The 21488-nt window shown below is 51.4% G+C and overlaps 1 protein-coding gene across 1 annotated transcript in view; it reads right to left on the reverse strand.

The window, feature by feature from the left end:
* The window catches only part of SLC49A4 (solute carrier family 49 member 4), an 84471-nt gene that overhangs the window by 60166 nt on the left and 2817 nt on the right, over positions 1 to 21488 (reverse strand). Inside the window, exon 2 of the mRNA XM_089655607.1 lies at positions 2002 to 2095. Within this exon, the coding sequence (XP_089511733.1) occupies positions 2002 to 2095 (94 nt within the window). The remainder of the gene's footprint in view (positions 1 to 2001; positions 2096 to 21488) is intronic.

Raw genomic sequence — 21488 nt, forward strand, 5'->3', positions numbered from 1 at the left:
AACTAGTGGAGGTGACGCCATCACGCAAGACGAGACCCAGAAGTGGGCAAAGGATAGGATGCTCATACCTTATGGTATGCGATATCGCCGGTATGGCTATGGTATAATGTGAGTGTTTATATACCAGTTTAATAAATGGAGTTTTTCTTCCTATATCTATTCTTGGGTTGGGGACACCTTTGGATGGGGGCTGCGTAGGAAAGCATAGGAAGACCCAATTTTAGCGGCAATTCTTACAATTAGGGTGCGTTTTTCACAGGTCACGTGACTCAAAATGCAACACGTGTGCTTTTGCTGCGCTTTGTGCTTTTGAATGATTTTGTCGGCCAACTTGTTGCAGGGCAGATCAAAACCACTAAACACATCACGTGTGCGTTTTTGATGCGTTTTAAATGCATTTCAGGCCTGGTTCACACCAATGCAGTTTGCGTCTTGTCAGTTTTGCAATGGTTAATATACGTTGCCAGGTTTTTTGGTGTGCAACCCCCCCCCCCCCCCACTGTGACTGGACACAACACGGGTCAGCAGAACCCCCCAAAAATATAAAAAACATAACAAAACCAGAAACAAGCCAAAAACCCACCCCAACACTAAACCCAACACCAAACCCAACCCTAACCTAAAACCAACCTCACCACCAAACCCAACCCAACTCTAAACCCAACCCAACCCAACCCTAAACCCAACCCAACCCCAAACCAACTGCACCACCAAACCCAACCCAACCCTAAACCCAACAAAACCCATCACCCAACCCAACACCAAACCCAACCCAACACCAAACCCAACCCAACACCAAACCCAACCCAACACCAAACCCAACCCCACCTCCAAACCCAACCCAACACTAAACCCAACCCAACACTAAACCCAACCCAACCCCAACACCAAACCCAACCCAACCTAAAACCAACCCCCAACCAAAAACCCAACCCACCACCAAACCCAACCCCACCCAACACCAAACCCAAAACCCAATAAAAATAACAGTGCATGTTCTAACTGCTTTCATCGCACAGGCGTGAACCGAACTCCTATGCCTCATGGAACAATGCCTCACCTATACATTGGGACCACCAAGCGCAGCCCAACACATATGATGATAGGGGGCACTCATTCTTGATCCCTGAAACTGTCCTAATATGTAGACATTATCCAGGATATTGCTTTGGTCGGTGCTCCCTGTGACTGTGCGTGCAGCCTTGTACTGCCTTCCGTTGGCGTGTTAAACTAATCTTGAAACTTTTTGATACCACTTTGTATAGGCGGTTGGGGAGGGAGCTATTAAAGAGAACCTGTTGCTTTGCCCATGCATTAAAAAAAAGAACTACTCTTGGCAACACCTTCCTAGTTGGTTGTAGACCCTCCATATCCCCAGTGCAGTGACCGGCCTCAGGTGATACACAGAGATGAAACAAATCCTCCTGCCGTCTTCTCTACTCTACAGCCTCCTAAAGCACACATTTACATGGCATTCCTTAGCTCCGCAAGGCAGGGGGCGGAGATTTGATATCACACACCACAGAGCTGAGTGTAATCTGAGACCTGAGTGTAGGGAATGGCACCCCACATTTGCAAAGTCACATATGGGATCATGCACAGCTGAGGCTGTTAAATCTCCTTCTGGGTACTATGGGGGTGGTGGTCGTGGGGGGGGGGGGGGCATCTCCCAGGATTCAAGAGCGTCGGCATAACTTGTCAGAAATGACTCATGCAGATAGAGGAAGAAGGAGGCTGTCAATCACCTTCTGTGTGCTGTGGAAGGGGGGGCGGGATCTCCCAGGACCCTTGGTGTTCATATAGACTGCCAGAATTGGCTCAGGTAGCAGAGGAAGCAGACAGCAGACAGTAATAACACTCAGTGCTTTGGATTGAGGCAGCTACACACTATATAAGAATATGCTTTGTTCATTTTTTTTTCATTTCAGAGGTTTACAACCACTTTATGTTACAAATCACTATTAGGAAATAAAAAAAATAATAAAAATCGCACAATCTCACCTTCTCCTGAGTGACAAGTCCGACACGGGCACACATCGCAGACCGCCTCCGAGCACCATGAACACCAAGGTCAGCAGCACGGTCACACGCAGGCCTGCAGGGACAGGAGAGAGTCAACACGCCAAGTCCCGTCACCATAATGAACATTTTCATACAGAATTTGTAATAGAAGAAATAAAAGGATAATGCCAACAGACTATTCAAGAAGAAGGATACAAACTCATCTCTGAGTACCCTCCATGTGTATTTCTGGAGTGCAATTTATAAAAGGCCCTGGGAGGCCAGCGCACCCGATAACGGATGGAGTGTCATCGGACAGCTTGGTTCACAGACACGGTGCACAGAGCTGATCAGAACGGCTCTGTACAATGAATGCCGTGATGACCAAATCACAGCAATCGCAACATTTTTGTTTATATGAAAGAACACGTTACTGGCACCCCTGATGTAATGTCGTAGGGACACAACACGGGTCAGCACTACCCCCAAAAATATAAAGCCAAAAGCACAAAACCAAAAACAAACCAAAAACAAAACCCAACCTCAAAGCAAAACACAACCCAACCCAACCCCAAAACAAAACCCAACCCACCCCAAAACAAAACCCAACCCAACCCCAAAAACAAAAGCCAACCCAAAACAAAACCAACCCCAAAAACACACCCACCCCAAAACAAAACCCAACCCACCCCAAAACAAAACCCAACCCAACCCCAAAAACACAACCCAACCCAACAACAAAAGCCAACCCAACCCAAAACAAAAGCCAACCCAACCCAAAACAAAAGCCAACCCAACCCAAAACAAAAGCCAACCCACCCCAAAAACACAACCCAACCCAACCCCAAAAACAAAACCCAACCCAACCCCAAAAACCCAACCCAACCCAAAACAAAACCCAACCCAACACAAAAGCCAACCCAACACAAAAGCCAACCCAACCCAAAAGCCAACCCAACCCAAAAGCCAACCCAACCCAACACAAAAGCCAACCCAACCCAAAAGCCAACCCAACCCAAAAGCCAACCCAACCCAAAAGCCAACCCAAAACAAAAGCCAACCCAAAACAAAAGCCAACCCAAAACAAAAGCCAACCCACCCCAAAAACACAACCCAACCCAACCCCAAAAACAAAACCCAACCCCAAAAACACAACCCAACCCAAAACAAAACCCAACCCAACCCAACACAAAAGCCAACCCAACACAAAAGCCAACCCAACACAAAAGCCAACCCAACACAAAAGCCAACCCAACCCAAAACAAACCCAACCCAACCCAAAACCAACCCAACGCCCAACCCCACACAAGCCCAACCCAAAACAAAAGCCACTCCAAAACAAAAGCCACTCCAAAACAAAAGCCACTCCAAAACAAAAGCCACTCCAAAACAAAAGCCACTCCAAAACAAAAGCCACTCCAAAACAAAAGCCACTCCAAAACAAAAGCCACTCCAAAACAAAAGCCAACCCAAAACAAAAGCCAACCCAAAACAAAAGCCAACCCAAAACAAAAGCCAACCCAAAACAAAAGCCAACCCAAAACAAAAGCCAACCCAAAACAAAAGCCAACCCAAAACAAAAGCCAACCCAAAACAAAACCCAACCCCCAAAAAAAAAAAAAATCAAACCCAACAACCAACCCAACCCAAAACGTTACTGGCACCCCTGATGTAATGTCGTACAGAATAAATCTTCATATTCCTGTGTCAGCAGTTTCTGTTCAAACATGAGCAAGCGGCATGGTACTGCACAGTTTACAGCATGACGTCTGTCTGTAGTGTGAGAACTGACACTGCCTGTGAAGAAACTACATCTCCCACAATCTCTGGGTGTCTCGGCCTAGCACTGGTGCAGGTGAGAACCAAAGAGTAATTAGCTCTGACACAGGCACAAACAGAGCAATCAACACGTTATTACCATGGCATCTTTCATCACATTTGTGGTGCGGATGGGTGAAGCATGGATTGGATGCTGCACGCCCCGGAACAGGACGCTGTCTTGCCCTTTGGGCAAATAGGGACAAGCTAGTTGAATGAATGCATGGACATAGTGGAATCGATCAGCCAGGATGCTATAAAAACGGTAGCCACAACAAGTGAGCCCATCATAACCAGATAAGGCACACGAAAAACACAGCGAATACAACTACACCAATACCAAGATACAATGGTTGTAAAGGCAGAAGGATTTTTGGCATTGAAATCCCCCAGTATCAGCTCCCCCCAGCCCCCCTAAATACTTACCTTGCTCCGCTTTCGATCCAGCACTGTGCCTGCTGCTCTCTCCCCTCAAAGGCACAGAGGCAGCAGTGGAACCCATTGGCTCTTACTGTCAGTCAAATCCTGTGAGGAGGGAGCGGGTGGTCTGGGCATTGGGAGCCTGCAGGTGTTTCTCCCCCCATAGCAAACCGTTTGCTATGGGGTCACAGGGGCAGGGGACTCCATAAGAGGTGGTTTGTTGATGCTCTGTGCAATACCACTGCACAGAGCAGGTGAGTATAACATTTGAAATTGTACAAAGCCTTTAGGACGTGCATATTCCCTGGTTTGTGCAGATTTTAGCTGTGCAATCTGCTGATCAATCGCAAATCAAGCAACTGATCACTAGATTGCATAGCTAAAGTCTGCAGCTCCCCATGGTCAGCAGAGAGAAACAAACATCCAATGCTGGGGTCTCCTGACTACGGCCTGAGGGCCACATTCTGCCCACTACAAGATTTTATCCGGTGCACAACTAGGGTCAGTGGTGTATCCTCAAAGTGCAGTGAGTGAGGAATAAGGTCTGCACTTAATATAAGGGGCGGGCCCCCGAAATGCAAGGGGAAGAACCCGATGGGGCCCCCACAGATGTAGCAAAACCCAATGGGGCCCCCCCAATGTAGCAGAACCCCAACAGGGGGCCCCGACGGGGGCTCCAGATGCAAGGCGGACCCCGACGGGGGCTCCAGATGCGAAGCGGACCCCGACGGGGGCTCCAGATGTAAGGGGGAACCCCAAAGGGGGATCCAAATGTAAGGGGGAACCCCAATGGGTGCTCCAAATGTAAGGGGGACTCAAATGGGGGCTCCAAATGTAAGGGGGACTCAAATGGGGGCTCCAAATGTAAGGAGGACCCATATGGAGGCTCCAGTTTTAATAGGGACTCAGATGGGGGCTCCAAATGCAAGGGGGGACCCCCGATGGGGGCTCCAAATGCAAGGGGGGACCCCGATGGGGGCTCCAAATGCAAGGGGGACCCCGATGGGGGCTCCAAATGCAAGGGGGACCCCGATGGGGGCTCCAAATGCAAGGGGGGACTCCGATGGGGATTTTACTGGCCCCTAAATATTTGTAAAATATAAAACGGTGCCCTCATCCAGAAAAGTGTGGAGACGCAAGTCTAAAGGGATGCCAGGGATGTGTTCTTCCATAGAACGCTCTTCTGGGGCACAACACTGTGATGTTTCCAGGAGCCTGTGGGCCCCTCTCACCAAACTGGGAGCGAAAAGCTGCAGACAGGCCCAGTGTGGATGCCTCAAAGTATGTTTTGAAACTGAAATCGATTGAAAATTTGTAACTGCATGCTGATAGATGGAGGGGGAGGGGAACAACGGAACGTATTTTATGCCTTTAAGAAGCAACCTTTAAAAAGACCCCCAACCCCCCCCCCTCCCTCCCCCCCCAGAGGTCTGATTATGGCGACCACAAAACCAAGACACGGCATGAAGCGAGATTCTCTTTTCCGTGTAAAGGTTCCCCTCCCGGCGGTACGCGGCGTGTAAAGGTTCCCCTCCCGGCGGTACGCGGCGTGTAAAGGTTCCCCTCCCGGCGGTACGCGGCGTGTAAACGTTCCCCTCCCGGCGGTGCGCGGCGTGTACACGTTCCCCTCCCGGCGGTGCGCGGCGTGTAAACGTTCCCCTCCCGGCGGCGCGCGGCGTGTACACGTTCCCCTCCCGGCGGCGCGCGGCGTGTAAACGGTCCCCTCCCGGCGGCGCGCGGCGTGTAAACGGTCCCCTCCCGGCGGCGCGCGGCGTGTAAACGGTCCCCTCCCGGCGGCGCGCGGCGTGTAAACGTTCCCCTCCCGGCGGCGCGCGGCGTGTAAACGTTCCCCTCCCGGCGGCGCGCGGCGTGTAAACGTTCCCCTCCCGGCGGCACGCGGCGTGTAAACGTTCCCCTCCCGGCGGCACGCGGCGTGTAAACGTTCCCCTCCCGGCGGCACGCGGCGTGTAAACGTTCCCCTCCCGGCGGCACGCGGCGTGTAAACGTTCCCCTCCCGGCGGCACGCGGCGTGTAAACGTTCCCCTCCCGGCGGCACGCGGCGTGTAAACGTTCCCCTCCCGGCGGTACGCGGCGTGTAAACGTTCCCCTCCCGGCGGTGCGCGGCGTGTAAAGGTTCCCCTCCCGGCGGTGCGCGGCGTGTAAAGGTTCCCCTCCCGGCGGTACGCGGCGTGTAAAGGTTCCCCTCCCGGCGGTGCGCGGCGTGTAAAGGTTCCCCTCCCGGCGGTGCGCGGCGTGTAAAGGTTCCCCTCCCGGCGGTGCGCGGCGGAGACCTTTCCAGCGCACGGATCCATATTCACATAAATACAGAACGCCCTCAGTGACGGCTTCCTGGAGCTACAAACAGCCGCCATTGATCTGATGTCCGACTTCATTCATTATTCCTCCTCACAGATCTGATCTCGTGGTCCCGGCACACATCAGCCATGACAGCGTTGGGGCGTGGCCGGGCCTTCCTGGGGTGTCAGGGGGCGCCACGCGTCTCCTCTAATCTACAACACCGCCCACGCAGCGCCCTCACTGCCAATAGAAACATGAAAGGAGACACTGCTAATGGCTTTCATTTGTCTAGAAGAGCGAGATTGGCCGATATCACACCAATCCAAAGAAAAAAAAGCGGCAAAAACCGCCTTTGCGTTCTTGCCGCGATTTTACTTTTTTTTTTACAGTACACATGACTTAACCACTTCCAGTCCGGGCGCTTACCCCCCCTTCCGGTCCGGGCGCTTACCCCCCCTTCCGGTCCGGGCGCTTACCCCCCCCTTCCGGTCCGGGCGCTTACCCCCCCCCCTTCCGGTCCGGGCGCTTACCCCCCCCCCTTCCGGTCCGGGCGCTTACCCCCCCCCCTTCCGGTCCGGGCGCTTACCCCCCCCTTCCGGTCCAGGCGCTTACCCCCCCCTTCCGGTCCAGGCGCTTACCCCCCCCTTCCGATCCGGACGCTTACCCCCCCCTTCCGGTCCGGACGCTTACCCCCCCCTTCCGGTCCGGACGCTTACCCCCCCCTTCCGGCCGGCCCGCCTGTGCAACACCGGCGGGGAGGAGCCGGCCCGCCTGTGCAACACCGGCGGGGAGGAGCCGGCCCGCCTGTGCAAGACTGATGGGAGGAGCCGGTACACCTGTGCAAGATGGAAGGGGAGGAGCCGGTACACCTGTACAAGACGGAAGGGGAGGAGCCGGTACACCTGTACAAGACGGAAGGGGAGGAGCCGGTACACCTGTACAAGAACACCTGATCCTAGATGCATTGATGGAGACATCACCTGTCATGAAATCGCACAACAGACAAATCTTTCTGTGGGAACGGTGAACCCAACGAGGAGGGAGGGAAGCCGGCTGTCCCAGGATGGTTCCGGCTGACAATCCTTTCTATGAAGCTTTCCAGGCATTTGTTCCACGCTGGGATACGTATATAAATGTAGCAGGGGAGGATGTCAAAAAATAAATGCAGCTTCCGCTCCTTGTAATTTGTTCTTTTATGATATAAACTCCAAAGCCCCGGCGGTTTGACTTGAGCGCCCCTCATGCGCAGATATATATATAAAATATTCCACCCCTAGACATGCAGGGAGATTGCCTGGCTGAGCGTTCTGTAGGAGGCGCGGTGCTGGCGCTCGCCGTGACAAGTCACATTAGCGTCGGAGCGAGTGACAGATCTCACGCGCGGCACAGCCTGGGTTGTCAGCGGCGGGAACGTTGCTGTCAGCGGCGGCGGCGGAGGAGGAGGACAGACACGTCTCTAATTACCAGACCAACAACTAGTCAACAGAGCAAACATTCCCGACGTGACAAGCTGGAGGGAGACTAAAAATACAAATCATCCGCCGTGCGACATACCTGCGACGAGCCGCGTGCAGGAAATGAAAGCGCCGTCAGGCACGCCAACGCTGCGGGGTGCCAACGGGAGGAATGCAAATTCTGCGAATGTCTGCGCAGCCCAATCATGAGACGCGAAGACGGCGTCTGCGAGGATGTACAGAGATCGAACGTAAGGGAGGACCCGTCTCTGCATTCTACAGAACACGCTCCTCGCTCGCCCCGACTGGACAGGAATGTGGGCGAGCGCCCCCCCCCCCCCAAAACACAGACACGGTGGGGCTGATTTACTAAAATTGGAGGGTGAAATCGAGCCGCTTCTGACCTCAGCTTGTTCAGTTCGCCAACAAGTCGCCGGTCACACCGCTGCGATATAAAACCTGCGATTTCCGAAGACTTCATCGCTACCTGCGAAGATTTTCAACGGTTTCGTTCCATTTGCATTATATTCTATGTTTGCGAAATCGCAACTAAACTGCAGAAAAAGTAATGCAGGAACTACTTTAAAAACCGCGCCGCAGCAAATCACGCGCTAGTTTTCAGTCATGCCGGTGCGATTTGGGAATTGGAATCGCACCTGAAATCGCATCTAACGAATGTGAATGTCGGGGTCTGAACACGTGCGATTTGCTGCAGCGCAATTTCTATGGTAGTTCTTGCGTGACTTTCTGCAATTTTGTTGCGATTTCACAGACATAGAATAGAATGGAAATCGCGCTGCAAATTGCAAGTGATCATTGAAAATCTTCACGAGTCGCAATAACGTCTTCAGAAATCGCGCTGAAATGGCGCACAAATCGCAGCAATGTGACCGGTGACTAAGCCCTGGTTCACACTGGATGCGACCTGGCATGCAATTATCATGCTCTGCGACTTGCAAATCGCATGCCAAGTCGCACCCTATTGTTCACAATTGGAGCGGTCGTATCGGCGCGGTTCCGACTTGGTCAGAGCGGCACTGATTTCAAAAGGTAGTCCATGCGCTACTTTTGGTGCGATTTGCATAGACATCTCTGTCAGATATCTTGCAAATCGCACCTGAAATCGGCATGTCCCTCGACTTCACTGTAAGTCGCACAATTTCAAAGTCGGGTTTGATGTGAACGGAGGGTAATACAAGAACTACTATAAAAAGCGTGCTGCAGCAAATCGCACGTCAGTGCTCGGTCACACGGCTCGATTTGCGAACTGACATCGCGCCTAATGAATGTGAATGTCGGTGTCTTAACGTGCGATTTGCTGCAGCACCATTTCTAAAGTAGTTCTGCCGTAATATTTCTGCAATTTTGCGATTTCACATACATAGAATATCTTGGAAATCGCACTGCAAATGGCAAGCGATCATCGAAAATCTTCACAAGTCGCAATCAAGTCTTTAGAAGCCGCACCTTAAATCGCGCTGAAACTGCACACAAATCGCATGATTTTAAATTGCAGAGGTGCGACCGGTTCACACTCAATGTGATTTGCATGCCCTGCGACTTGCAAATCGCATGCCAAGTCGCAGCCTAGTGTCTGCAATTGGAGCTGTCGTATCGGTGCGGTTCCTACTTGGTCGGAGTCGCACCGATTTCAAAAGGAGTCCATGCGCTACTTTTTGTGCGATTTGCATAGACATCTGTATCAGATGTATTGCAAATCGCACGTGAAATCGGCGGGTCCCCGACTTTGAAATCATGCGACTTCACTGTAAGTTGATCAAAGTCGGGTGTGATGTGAATGGAGGGTAATGCAAGAACTACTTTAGAAATGGCACTGCAGCAAGTCGCACGTTAGTGCTCGGTCATACCGACGCGATTTGTGAATTGAAATCGCACCAGAAATCACATCTAATGAATGTGAATATCATTGTCTTAACACGTGCGATTTGCTGCAGAACCATTTTTGACACCCCGATGGCACTGGGTGCGACTTGGCATGCAATTTGCATGCCCTGCGACTTGCAAATCGCATGCCAAGTAGCACCCTATTGTCTGCAATTAGAGCGGTCATAACGGTGCGGTTCTGACTTGGTCGCAGCCTCACCGATTTCTGGGCTCCTGTAGCCCGACTCCGGGAATTCACAGCTATGGTCATACACTACCTCCTCTCCCCTGTAGCAGCCAATCTCACACAGGGAAGCTGGGTAGGCAAGACAGATGGGGGATAGATGGTGTCAAAGCGGCTGCTGCAGGGGAGAGGAATGAGCGGGGACAACAGATGGGCTATAGGAGCTGCTAGGTGACATCACAACTCCAGGAATTCAAAGCTGTCGCCAGACACTCCCTCCTCTCCCCTGCAGCAGCAGCTCTGACACAGGGAAGCTAGGTAGGCAAGATAGATGGGGGGGGGGGGGGTAGGTGTGAGAGCAGCTGCTGCAGGGGAGAGGAATGAGCGGGGACAACAGATGGGCTATAGGAGCTGCTAGGTGACATCACAACTCCAGGAATTCAAAGCTGTTGCCAGACACTCCCTCCTCTCCCCTGCAGCAGCCGCTCTGACACAGGGAAGCTAGGTAGGCAAGATAGATGGGGGGGGGGGGTAGGTCTGAGAGCAGCTGCTGCAGAGGAGAGGAATGAGTGGGGACAACAGATGGGCTATAAGAGCCACTGGGTGACATCACAACTGCGTGAATTCACAGCTATGGTCATACACTCCCTCCTCTCCCCTGCAGCAGCCACTCTCACATAGGGATGCTGGGTAGGCAAGATAGATGGGGGATAGAAGGTGTCAGAGCAGCTGCTGCAGGGGAGAGGAACGAGCTGTGACAACAGATGGGCTATAGGAGCAATTGGGTGACATCACAACTCCAGAAATTCAAAGCTGTTGTCAGACACTCCCTCCTCTCCCCTGCAGCAGCCGCTCTGACACAGGGAATCTGTAGCTGCTGGATCACATGACCAAACTAATAAAAAGGTAGGAAATCAGATCTTTTTCATACAGGGTATGCAGGATAAGTCGGGGAAGAGAACAATTTAAAGAATATAGCTGGTATTTACTAACACTTTAACCCTCGCAGTGCGGGGGCAGGACAACTACATGGGGAGGATTTCTGCTTTCTCTGGAGACGGGTTTTATCCGCCAGAGAGAAATCTCAGCTCTGCTCTCAGGTAAACCTGTGTCCCGGAATTCAGCTCCGCGTGGGCGTGTCTTATACGGGCTTGTTCAGACGTCTGGCAGGGACTGCTGCTTCTATGAAAAGCAACCTGCGATCTATGTACCCCCACGGTTCAGTGTCATCAGTGGGGGACCCCAGGGTTCAGTGTTGGGACCCTTACTTTTTAATATATTTATAATCGATATATGGGGTCTGACATTATAAATCCCATTTCAGTGTTTGCAGATGACTCCAAGCTGTGCCGGGAATATCGTCCCTACAGGATGTCTCCAACTTACATCCGACCTCAATGCTCTGTGTAATTGGGGGACTATGGGGCCAATGAGGGCTAATGGTGATACATGTAAAGTTGTGTGCTTGGGGGCTAAGAATATGCATCATACATACTGGGGGGGTACAACTGGGGGGTCAAAGGTGGAGAAGGATCGGGGGGGGAGGGGGGGTTCAATGGTGGAGAAGGATCTGGGGGGGGGGTTCAATGGTGAAGGATCTGAGGAGATGGTTCAATGGTGGAGAAGGATCTGGGGGTTCTGGTAGATCACAAGCTTAATAATGGCAGCAATGCCAAGCTGCGGGTTCTAAAGCGAACAAAATCCTCTCTTGTATTAGGAGAGGTATAGACTCCAGAGAGAGAGATATCATCCCCCCCCCCCCCGGTACAAATCATTAGTAAGACCTCATCTGGAATATGCAGTTCAGTTTTGGACTCCAATTCACAAAAAGAACATTGGGGAACTGGAGAAAGTATAGAGAAGGGCAACTAAACTGATACGAGGCATGGAGGAGATCAGCTATGAGGAGAGATTAGAGGAACTGAATGTATTCTCTACTGAGAAGAGGAGATTAAGGGGGGATATGATCTCCATGTATAATACATAAGGGGGGATATGATCTCCATGTATAATACATAAGGGGGGATATGATCTCCATGTTTAATACATAAGGGGGGATATGATCTCCATGTTTAATACATAAGGGGGGATATGATCTCCATGTTTAATACATAAGGGGGGGATATGATCTCCATGTATAATACATAAGGGGGGATATGATCTCCATGTATAATACATAAGGGGGGATATGATCTCCATGTATAATACATAAGGGGGGATATGATCTCCATGTATAATACATAAGGGGGGATATGATCTCCATGTATAATACATAAGGGGGGGATATGATCTCCATGTATAATACATAAGGGGGGGATATGATCTCCATGTATAATACATAAGGGGGGGATATGATCTCCATGTATAATACATAAGGGGGGATATGATCTCCATGTATAATACATAAGGGGGGGATATGATCTCCATGTATAATACATAAGGGGGGATATGATCTCCATGTTTAATACATAAGGGGGGATATGATCTCCATGTTTAATACATAAGGGGGGATATGATCTCCATGTTTAATACATAAGGGGGGGATATGATCTCCATGTATAATACATAAGGGGGGGATATGATCTCCATGTATAATACATAAGGGGGGGATATGATCTCCATGTATAATACATAAGGGGGGGATATGATCTCCATGTATAATACATAAGGGGGGGGATATGATCTCCATGTATAATACATAAGGGGGGATATGATCTCCATGTATAATACATAAGGGGGGATATGATCTCCATGTATAATACATAAGGGGGGATATGATCTCCATGTATAATACATAAGGGGGGGATATGATCTCCATGTATAATACATAAGGGGGGATATGATCTCCATGTTTAATACATAAGGGGGGATATGATCTCCATGTTTAATACATAAGGGGGGATATGATCTCCATGTTTAATACATAAGGGGGGGATATGATCTCCATGTATAATACATAAGGGGGGATATGATCTCCATGTATAATACATAAGGGGGGATATGATCTCCATGTATAATACATAAGGGGGGATATGATCTCCATGTATAATACATAAGGGGGGATATGATCTCCATGTATAATACATAAGGGGGGGATATGATCTCCATGTATAATACATAAGGGGGGGATATGATCTCCATGTATAATACATAAGGGGGGGATATGATCTCCATGTATAATACATAAGGGGGGATATGATCTCCATGTATAATACATAAGGGGGGGATATGATCTCCATGTATAATACATAAGGGGGGATATGATCTCCATGTTTAATACATAAGGGGGGATATGATCTCCATGTTTAATACATAAGGGGGGATATGATCTCCATGTTTAATACATAAGGGGGGGATATGATCTCCATGTATAATACATAAGGGGGGGATATGATCTCCATGTATAATACATAAGGGGGGGATATGATCTCCATGTATAATACATAAGGGGGGGATATGATCTCCATGTATAATACATAAGGGGGGGGATATGATCTCCATGTATAATACATAAGGGGGGATATGATCTCCATGTATAATACATAAGGGGGGATATGATCTCCATGTATAATACATAAGGGGGGATATGATCTCCATGTATAATACATAAGGGGGGATATGATCTCCATGTATAAATACATCAGTGGTTCATATAGTGAGCTCGGTGTAGTTATTCCCCCTGAGGTCATCACAGAGGACAAGGGGGCACTCTTTACGTCTGGAGAAAAATAAATGTCATCTCCAAACACGGAAAGGTTTCTTCACAGTAAGAGCTGTGAGAATGTGGAATAGACTCCCTCCAGAGTTGGTTGTGGCCAGCTCAGTGGATTGCTGTAGGAAAGTCCTGGATTCTTTCTTGGATACACAGAATATAACTGGATATAACATTTATAGGGAAAGGTCATCCAGGGAATATCCGATTGCCGCTCGGGGGATCAGGAAGGATTTTTTTCCAGGAGCAGATTGGAACATACTTTGCTGGGTTTATTGCCTTCCTCTGGATCCACTCCGGGTGTAGTATTATAATGTTTTGTTTTTTTTGTTTGTTATGGCTGAATTGGATTGTCTTTTTTCAGCCAGACTAACTATGTAACTATGTCCAAATCGTTTTTCAGAAGCATTGGACATGCGGTGAGGAGGAGATATATTGCCTCCTCATCGCCCGATTTAACCCAATAAATGCTGTACTACTGGACGTGGTTGCGGGGCGGCCCCATAGACCTGTATTGGTCACATTTGGCAATAGCAACACCAGCCAAAAGCATCACGCTGCTACATTTTTATTGCAGCCGTGACACCAGTACAGCTATGAGTGCCTGTGTGTCACCGTTCAGGAAGCTCTAACGAGCCGAGTCCTCTGTCCGCCTTCATGTTGTAAAGTGCTGAGCAAACTGTTAGCGCCATATAAATCCTGTATAATAATAATATATAAATCCTGTATAATAATAATATATAAATCCTGTATAATAATAATATATAAATCCTGTATAATAATAATAATAAAAAATATAATTGTAGCTAAGACGCCACCCTCCCCCCACCCACACATGTGAATAAAGTACAAGGCTGTCCAGGAATTCATTGTGAATACAAAACTCGGCATTCCACGCCTGGCCGAAATTCTTCACAAACTGATGTCAAAGCAAAGAAAATCCTCTGAACAGCGACCCGAATCTTCCTGTATTTGAGAACAAATACCTTCCCCTGTTGTGACCTTGATGTGCAGACCGGACTCTCCTCAACTCCACCGGTATTTGGATACAAGTCTGCTGATCTCCAGACAGAGATTTCACCCCAGACTTCCCTACAGCTTGTCACATCCCTGCAGAACTTTACTCAGCATTCCCCGCGGGGAGCTCAGAGCACCAGAGAGACATTCATACTGACCCCCGACGCGAGGGGCGTTCCTCCCACCGACCCCCGACGTGAGGGGCGTTCCTCCCACCGACGCGAGGGGCGTTCCTCCCACCGACGCGAGGGGCGTTCCTCCCACCGACCCGAGGGGCGTTCCTCCCACCGACCCCCAAGGTAAGGGTCGTTCTTCCCACCGACCCCCAAGGTAAGGGTCGTTCCTCCCACCGACCCCCAAGGTAAGGGCCGTTCCTCCCACCGACCCCCAAGGTAAGGGTCGTTCCTCCCACCGACCCCCAAGGTAAGGGTCGTTCCTCCCACCGACCCCCAAGGTAAGGGACGTTCCTCCCACCGACCCCCAAGGTAAGGGACGTTCCTCCCACCGACCCCCAAGGTAAGGGACGTTCCTCCCACCGACCCCCAAGGTAAGGGACGTTCCTCCCACCGACCCCCAAGGTAAGGGACGTTCCTCCCACCGACCCCCAAGGTAAGGGACGTTCCTCCCACCGACCCCCAAGGTAAGGGTCGTTCCTCCCACCGACCCCCAAGGTAAGGGTCGTTCTTCCCACCGACCCCCAACGGAAGGGACGTTCTTCCCACCGACCCCCAACGGAAGGGACGTTCTTCCCACCGACCCCCAACGGAAGGGACGTTCTTCCCACCGACCCCCAACGGAAGGGGCATTCTTCCCACCGACCCCCAACGGAAGGGGCATTCTTCCCACCGACCCCCAACGGAAGGGGCATTCTTCCCACCGACCCCCAACGGAAGGGGCATTCTTCCCACCGACCCCCAACGGAAGGGGCATTCTTCCCACCGACCCCCAACGGAAGGGGCATTCTTCCCACCGACCCCCAACGGAAGGGGCATTCTTCCCACCGACCCCCAACGGAAGGGGCATTCTTCCCACCGACCCCCAACGGAAGGGGCATTCTTCCCACCGACCCCCAACGGAAGGGGCATTCTTCCCACCGACCCCCAACGGAAGGGGCATTCTTCCCACCGACCCCCAACGGAAGGGGCATTCTTCCCACCGACCCCCAACGGAAGGGGCATTCTTCCCACCGACCCCCAACGGAAGGGGCATTCTTCCCACCGACCCCCAACGGAAGGGGCATTCTTCCCACCGACCCCCAACGGAAGGGGCATTCTTCCCACCGACCCCCAACGGAAGGGGCATTCTTCCCACCGACCCCCAACGGAAGGGGCATTCTTCCCACCGACCCCCAACGGAAGGGGCATTCTTCCCACCGACCCCCAACGGAAGGGGCATTCTTCCCACCGACCCCCAACGGAAGGGGCATTCTTCCCACCGACCCCCAACGGAAGGGGCATTCTTCCCACCGACCCCCAACGGAAGGGGCATTCTTCCCACCGACCCCCAACGGAAGGGGCATTCTTCCCACCGACCCCCAACGGAAGGGGCATTCTTCCCACCGACCCCCAACGGAAGGGGCATTCTTCCCACCGACCCCCAACGGAAGGGGCATTCTTCCCACCGACCCCCAACGGAAGGGGCATTCTTCCCACCGGCCCCCAACGGAAGGGGCATTCTTCCCACCGGCCCCCAACGGAAGGGGCATTCTTCCCACCGGCCCCCAACGGAAGGGGCATTCTTCCCACCGGCCCCCAACGGAAGGGGCATTCTTCCCACCGGCCCCCAACGGAAGGGGCATTCTTCCCACCGACCCCCAACGGAAGGGGCATTCTTCCCACCGACCCCCAACGGAAGGGGCATTCTTCCCACCGACCCCCAACGGAAGGGGCATTCTTCCCACTGACCCCCAACGGAAGGGGCATTCTTCCCACTGACCCCCAACGGAAGGGGCATTCTTCCCACTGACCCCCAACGGAAGGGGCATTCTTCCCACTGACCCCCAACGGAAGGGGCATTCTTCCCACTGACCCCCAACGGAAGGGGCATTCTTCCCACTGACCCCCAACGGAAGGGGCATTCTTCCCACTGACCCCCAACGGAAGGGGCATTCTTCCCACTGACCCCCAACGGAAGGGGCATTCTTCCCACTGACCCCCAACGGAAGGGGCATTCTTCCCACTGACCCCCAACGGAAGGGGCATTCTTCCCACTGACCCCCAACGGAAGGGGCATTCTTCCCACTGACCCCCAACGTAAGGGGCATTCTTCCCACTGACCCCCAACGGAAGGGGCATTCTTCCCACTGACCCCCAACGGAAGGGGCATTCTTCCCACTGACCCCCAACGGAAGGGGCATTCTTCCCACTGACCCCCAACGGAAGGGGCATTCTTCCCACTGACCCCCAACGGAAGGGGCATTCTTCCCACTGACCCCCAACGGAAGGGGCATTCTTCCCACTGACCCCCAACGGAAGGGGCATTCTTCCCACTGACCCCCAACGGAAGGGGCATTCTTCCCACTGACCCCCAACGGAAGGGACATTCTTCCCACTGACCCCCAACGGAAGGGGCATTCTTCCCACTGACCCCCAACGGAAGGGACATTCTTCCCACTGACCCCCAACGGAAGGGACATTCTTCCCACTGACCCCCAACGGAAGGGACATTCTTCCCACTGACCCCCAATGGAAGGGACATTCTTCCCACTGACCACCAATGTAAGGGGCATTCTTCCCACTGACCCCCAATGTAAGGGACATTCTTCCCACTGACCACCAATGTAAGGGACATTCTTCCCACTGACCACCAATGTAAGGGGCATTCTTCCCACTGACCCCCAACGGAAGGGGCATTCTTCCCACTGACCCCCAACGGAAGGGGCATTCTTCCCACTGACCCCCAACGGAAGGGGCATTCTTCCCACTGACCCCCAACGGAAGGGGCATTCTTCCCACTGACCCCCAACGGAAGGGGCATTCTTCCCACTGACCCCCAACGGAAGGGGCATTCTTCCCACTGACCCCCAACGGAAGGGGCATTCTTCCCACTGACCCCCAACGGAAGGGACATTCTTCCCACTGACCCCCAACGGAAGGGGCATTCTTCCCACTGACCCCCAACGGAAGGGACATTCTTCCCACTGACCCCCAACGGAAGGGACATTCTTCCCACTGACCCCCAACGGAAGGGACATTCTTCCCACTGACCCCCAATGGAAGGGACATTCTTCCCACTGACCACCAATGTAAGGGGCATTCTTCCCACTGACCCCCAATGTAAGGGACATTCTTCCCACTGACCACCAATGTAAGGGACATTCTTCCCACTGACCACCAATGTAAGGGACATTCTTCCCACTGACCCCCAATGGAAGGGACATTCTTCCCACTGACCACCAATGGAAGGGGCATTCTTCCCACTGACCCCCAATGGAAGTGGCTTTGATTAAGGCTGTCCTCTGCAGAGCAGTAATCCAGGTTATCTGTGGTTTAAATAAAGCTGCCTGTTGAACAGACATGGCCAATCTGTTATGCATTTTAAAGGAGAACTCCATACACTTCCATAGAGCTGGTTGGCCATGATATGTGCTAGTTCCACCCCACCAGTCCTGCCTGACAGTTCTATTTTCTTGGGGGGGGGGGGGGGCCACTTCTCTTAACATTACTAGGTATCAGCTCCTGAAGGCGAAACGCGTAGGGTGGTACTTCTGGGTGACGTCACACCTGCTACTTGGGACGCACGGCAGCCATACTTTTCATCCTTTTTCGTAACAAGGTGGTATTTTCACTATATTAGGCTCTCCTCCCTCTCCTTTCTTTCCTTGGTGGACATATTCTGGACGAAGTGGGCTGCATACATTGGAGCACACAATCCTGAACCACGTGGTCACCAGAGTTGATGTGTTTTTGGGGTGGCACGGAGCACCAGCCATAATCCGGGATTTGCAACTGAATAAAGGTTGGGAAATGCAGGTTAAAAGTATATCTAAAGCCCAAACTACCCCCCCCCCCATTTTTCACAGAGTGGGGGAGGGATAAAACTGCAGTTAGCTGTCCTTTGCCTTGTGTCCAATTAGAGATTTCCCTTCCTGTCCCACAGACTCAGCAGGAAGTGAGAGGAAATCTCTCCAACGTGAGGGACAGCTCAGTCACGGAATCAGGTGTCCTCATTGGAAGAATTCCCTTCTACTCCTGTTTTGGTGACAACTCAATGTAGGATTTACCCTTTGTCGCAAACGTGTGCACCAGAGACTGACGCATTCCTCCAATTTGTTAAGAATCTCCATGTTGTCCCTCATTTTTCCCCCTTTCCTCTCTGTTCAGCCACAATGACATCTGGTTGTGGGTCACTGGCAGGCTAGAGACAGCAGGGAGCCCAGAGCTATAAAACACCTCTCTGAGCCGGGCCTAGCTGTCCAAAGAACCTGTGCAATGTAACACCTCGTAAAAGAGAAGGCAAGCTTTCCCCCCAAATTCAAGACATTCCAAGGAAGGCGGAACCAGCTAACACTTTTAAAAATCCATTTTTCCCCTATGGCTCATATCTTAGAATATGAGAGACTTATATAAAAACCAAACATATCGTCAGGTTGGCCACGAGAAGAAAAACAATTTAATAGGTCACTCGTCTTGTCTCCAATATATAGGAAAGCCGGAAAATAGATCCCGTGAACCGTTCAGTGTATAATTTCATAATTCATATCTAATCAATCCTCAGCCGTGTCTGCATAATAATCTACCCGCGGGTGGAATGTCACTTGTGCATAGGAAAAGTTATGAACCAAAATATGAACTACACGAGATTTTGGCTCTAGTTTAGGTCCACACCCTAAACGGGATATTGGTCCTTGACTTCAGAGACACCCCCTGCTGGGGAACTACAAATTAGGCTGCCAGGCCTAAGAAGAGGAAGTTGAAGACGTCTCCCATTCTTACATCAGTACCACCTGGGAAGACCCCTGCCTTTCACGCTGAAACTTGGATCTGCTAACCCAGGACTTTGGCAAGTACCTTAACCCTTTCACCTCTCTCTGATATCGCTTTGCTGTGCTGTTAGTCTCTGTATATTTATATAAATCTTAGTTACATATTTTTCTGTAAATATTTTTATTGCACCCGTTTGACCTTTTAGTAATAAATCTTTCCTTCTGAAAGTGTTGAACTGTTTCTATAGCGCTTTATTGCAATTTACAAATTCCTGCCTGTAAAGAGAATGCTACTGTGTTTGTTTAACCCTCTGTATAACCGTGTTACACAGACGATTACCTCAACCATTATAGTGGTATAACTGATATCACAGAGTTTCCTCTCTGTACAAAAAGGAGGTGGTGGCAGTGTGAAGGGTTAATTGCATAATTAACCTGACCCAGTAACAATCGCTCAGGCTGCCGGTACATCGATTGTGGTCCAATTAGCTGGAAAATCGTTGTGCAGGGTGCAGCATTGTTACGCACGTGACATCGCGGTTTTAGATCGGCTAGTCCTTCGGTCACGAGTTTGGTGAGAAGGGCTGGGGTCTGACGCCGCGATCGTGACATCCCTCACCCACCAGCAACGCGGGACAATGCAACCCACCTCACAGATGGAAAGAGAACCTCGCCAAACGGTGACACAGACAGAGGTTCGAATATTCTGATACTGATGTATCCAAGGAGAGAAGAAATGTCCATGTGTTACAATGTATCACTCATGATGTCCTCACACCATCCACACACCTGACACTGATCTCTATGGGGTGTTGGGTGGTCATGGTAATGGTGGTGGTGGAGGAGTGAAGCGTTGGTGCTCATCCACAGACCTGACACCAATCTCTGATCTCTATGGGTGTGGGGGGTGTCGGTAGTCATCCACAGACCTGACACCAATCTCTGATCTCTATGGGTGCGGAGGAGGGGGGGTTGGGGGGGGGGGGTCGGTGCTCACCCACAGACCTGACAATAATCTCTGATCTCTATGGGTGTGGAGGAGGGGGGGGTCGGTGATCATCCACAGACCTGACACCAATCTCTGATCTCTATGGGTGTGGAGGAGGGGGGTTAGGTATCAGTGCTCATCCACAGACCTGACACCAATCTCTCATTTCTATGGGTGTGGGGGTGTCGGTGCTCATCCACAGACCTGACACCAATCTCTGATCTCTATGGGTGTGGGGGGTATCAGTGCTCATCCACAGACCTGACACCAATCTCTCATTTCTATGGGTGTGGGGGTATCAGTGCTCATCCACAGACCTGACACCAATCTCTGATCTCTATGGGTGTGGGGGGTGTCGGTGCTCATCCACAGACCTGACACCAATCTCTGATCTCTATGGGTGTCGGTGCTCATCCAGAGACCTGACACCAATCTCTGATCTCTATGGGTGTGGGGGTGTCGGTGCTCATCCACAGACCTGACACCAATCTCTGATCTCTAACACCCCCCCCACACCCATAGAGATCATGTCAGGTCTGTGGATGAGCATTGGTGTCACGCGCTTCCCTGGCGACCAGAAGCACCACAGACAGTTTCACTTCCTCCACCACTGATCACGACGAGAAACTGCAGAGAAACTGGAGGAGAGACAGTATCGGGGTGCAGGGGAGGGAATACTGGGGAGACAACCTTTGTGGGGACACAGGACAGGATGTAAAAAGATATATGGGGTACAGTGAGGTGTATTGGGGTGAACCTAAATACAGAATATTAGGGTACCGTGGGGA

Source organism: Staurois parvus, unplaced genomic scaffold (genome assembly GCF_062004578.1).
Source record: "Staurois parvus isolate SC_StPar_1 unplaced genomic scaffold, SC_StPar_1.0 ptg000855l, whole genome shotgun sequence".
Lineage (NCBI taxonomy): Eukaryota > Metazoa > Chordata > Amphibia > Anura > Ranidae > Staurois > Staurois parvus.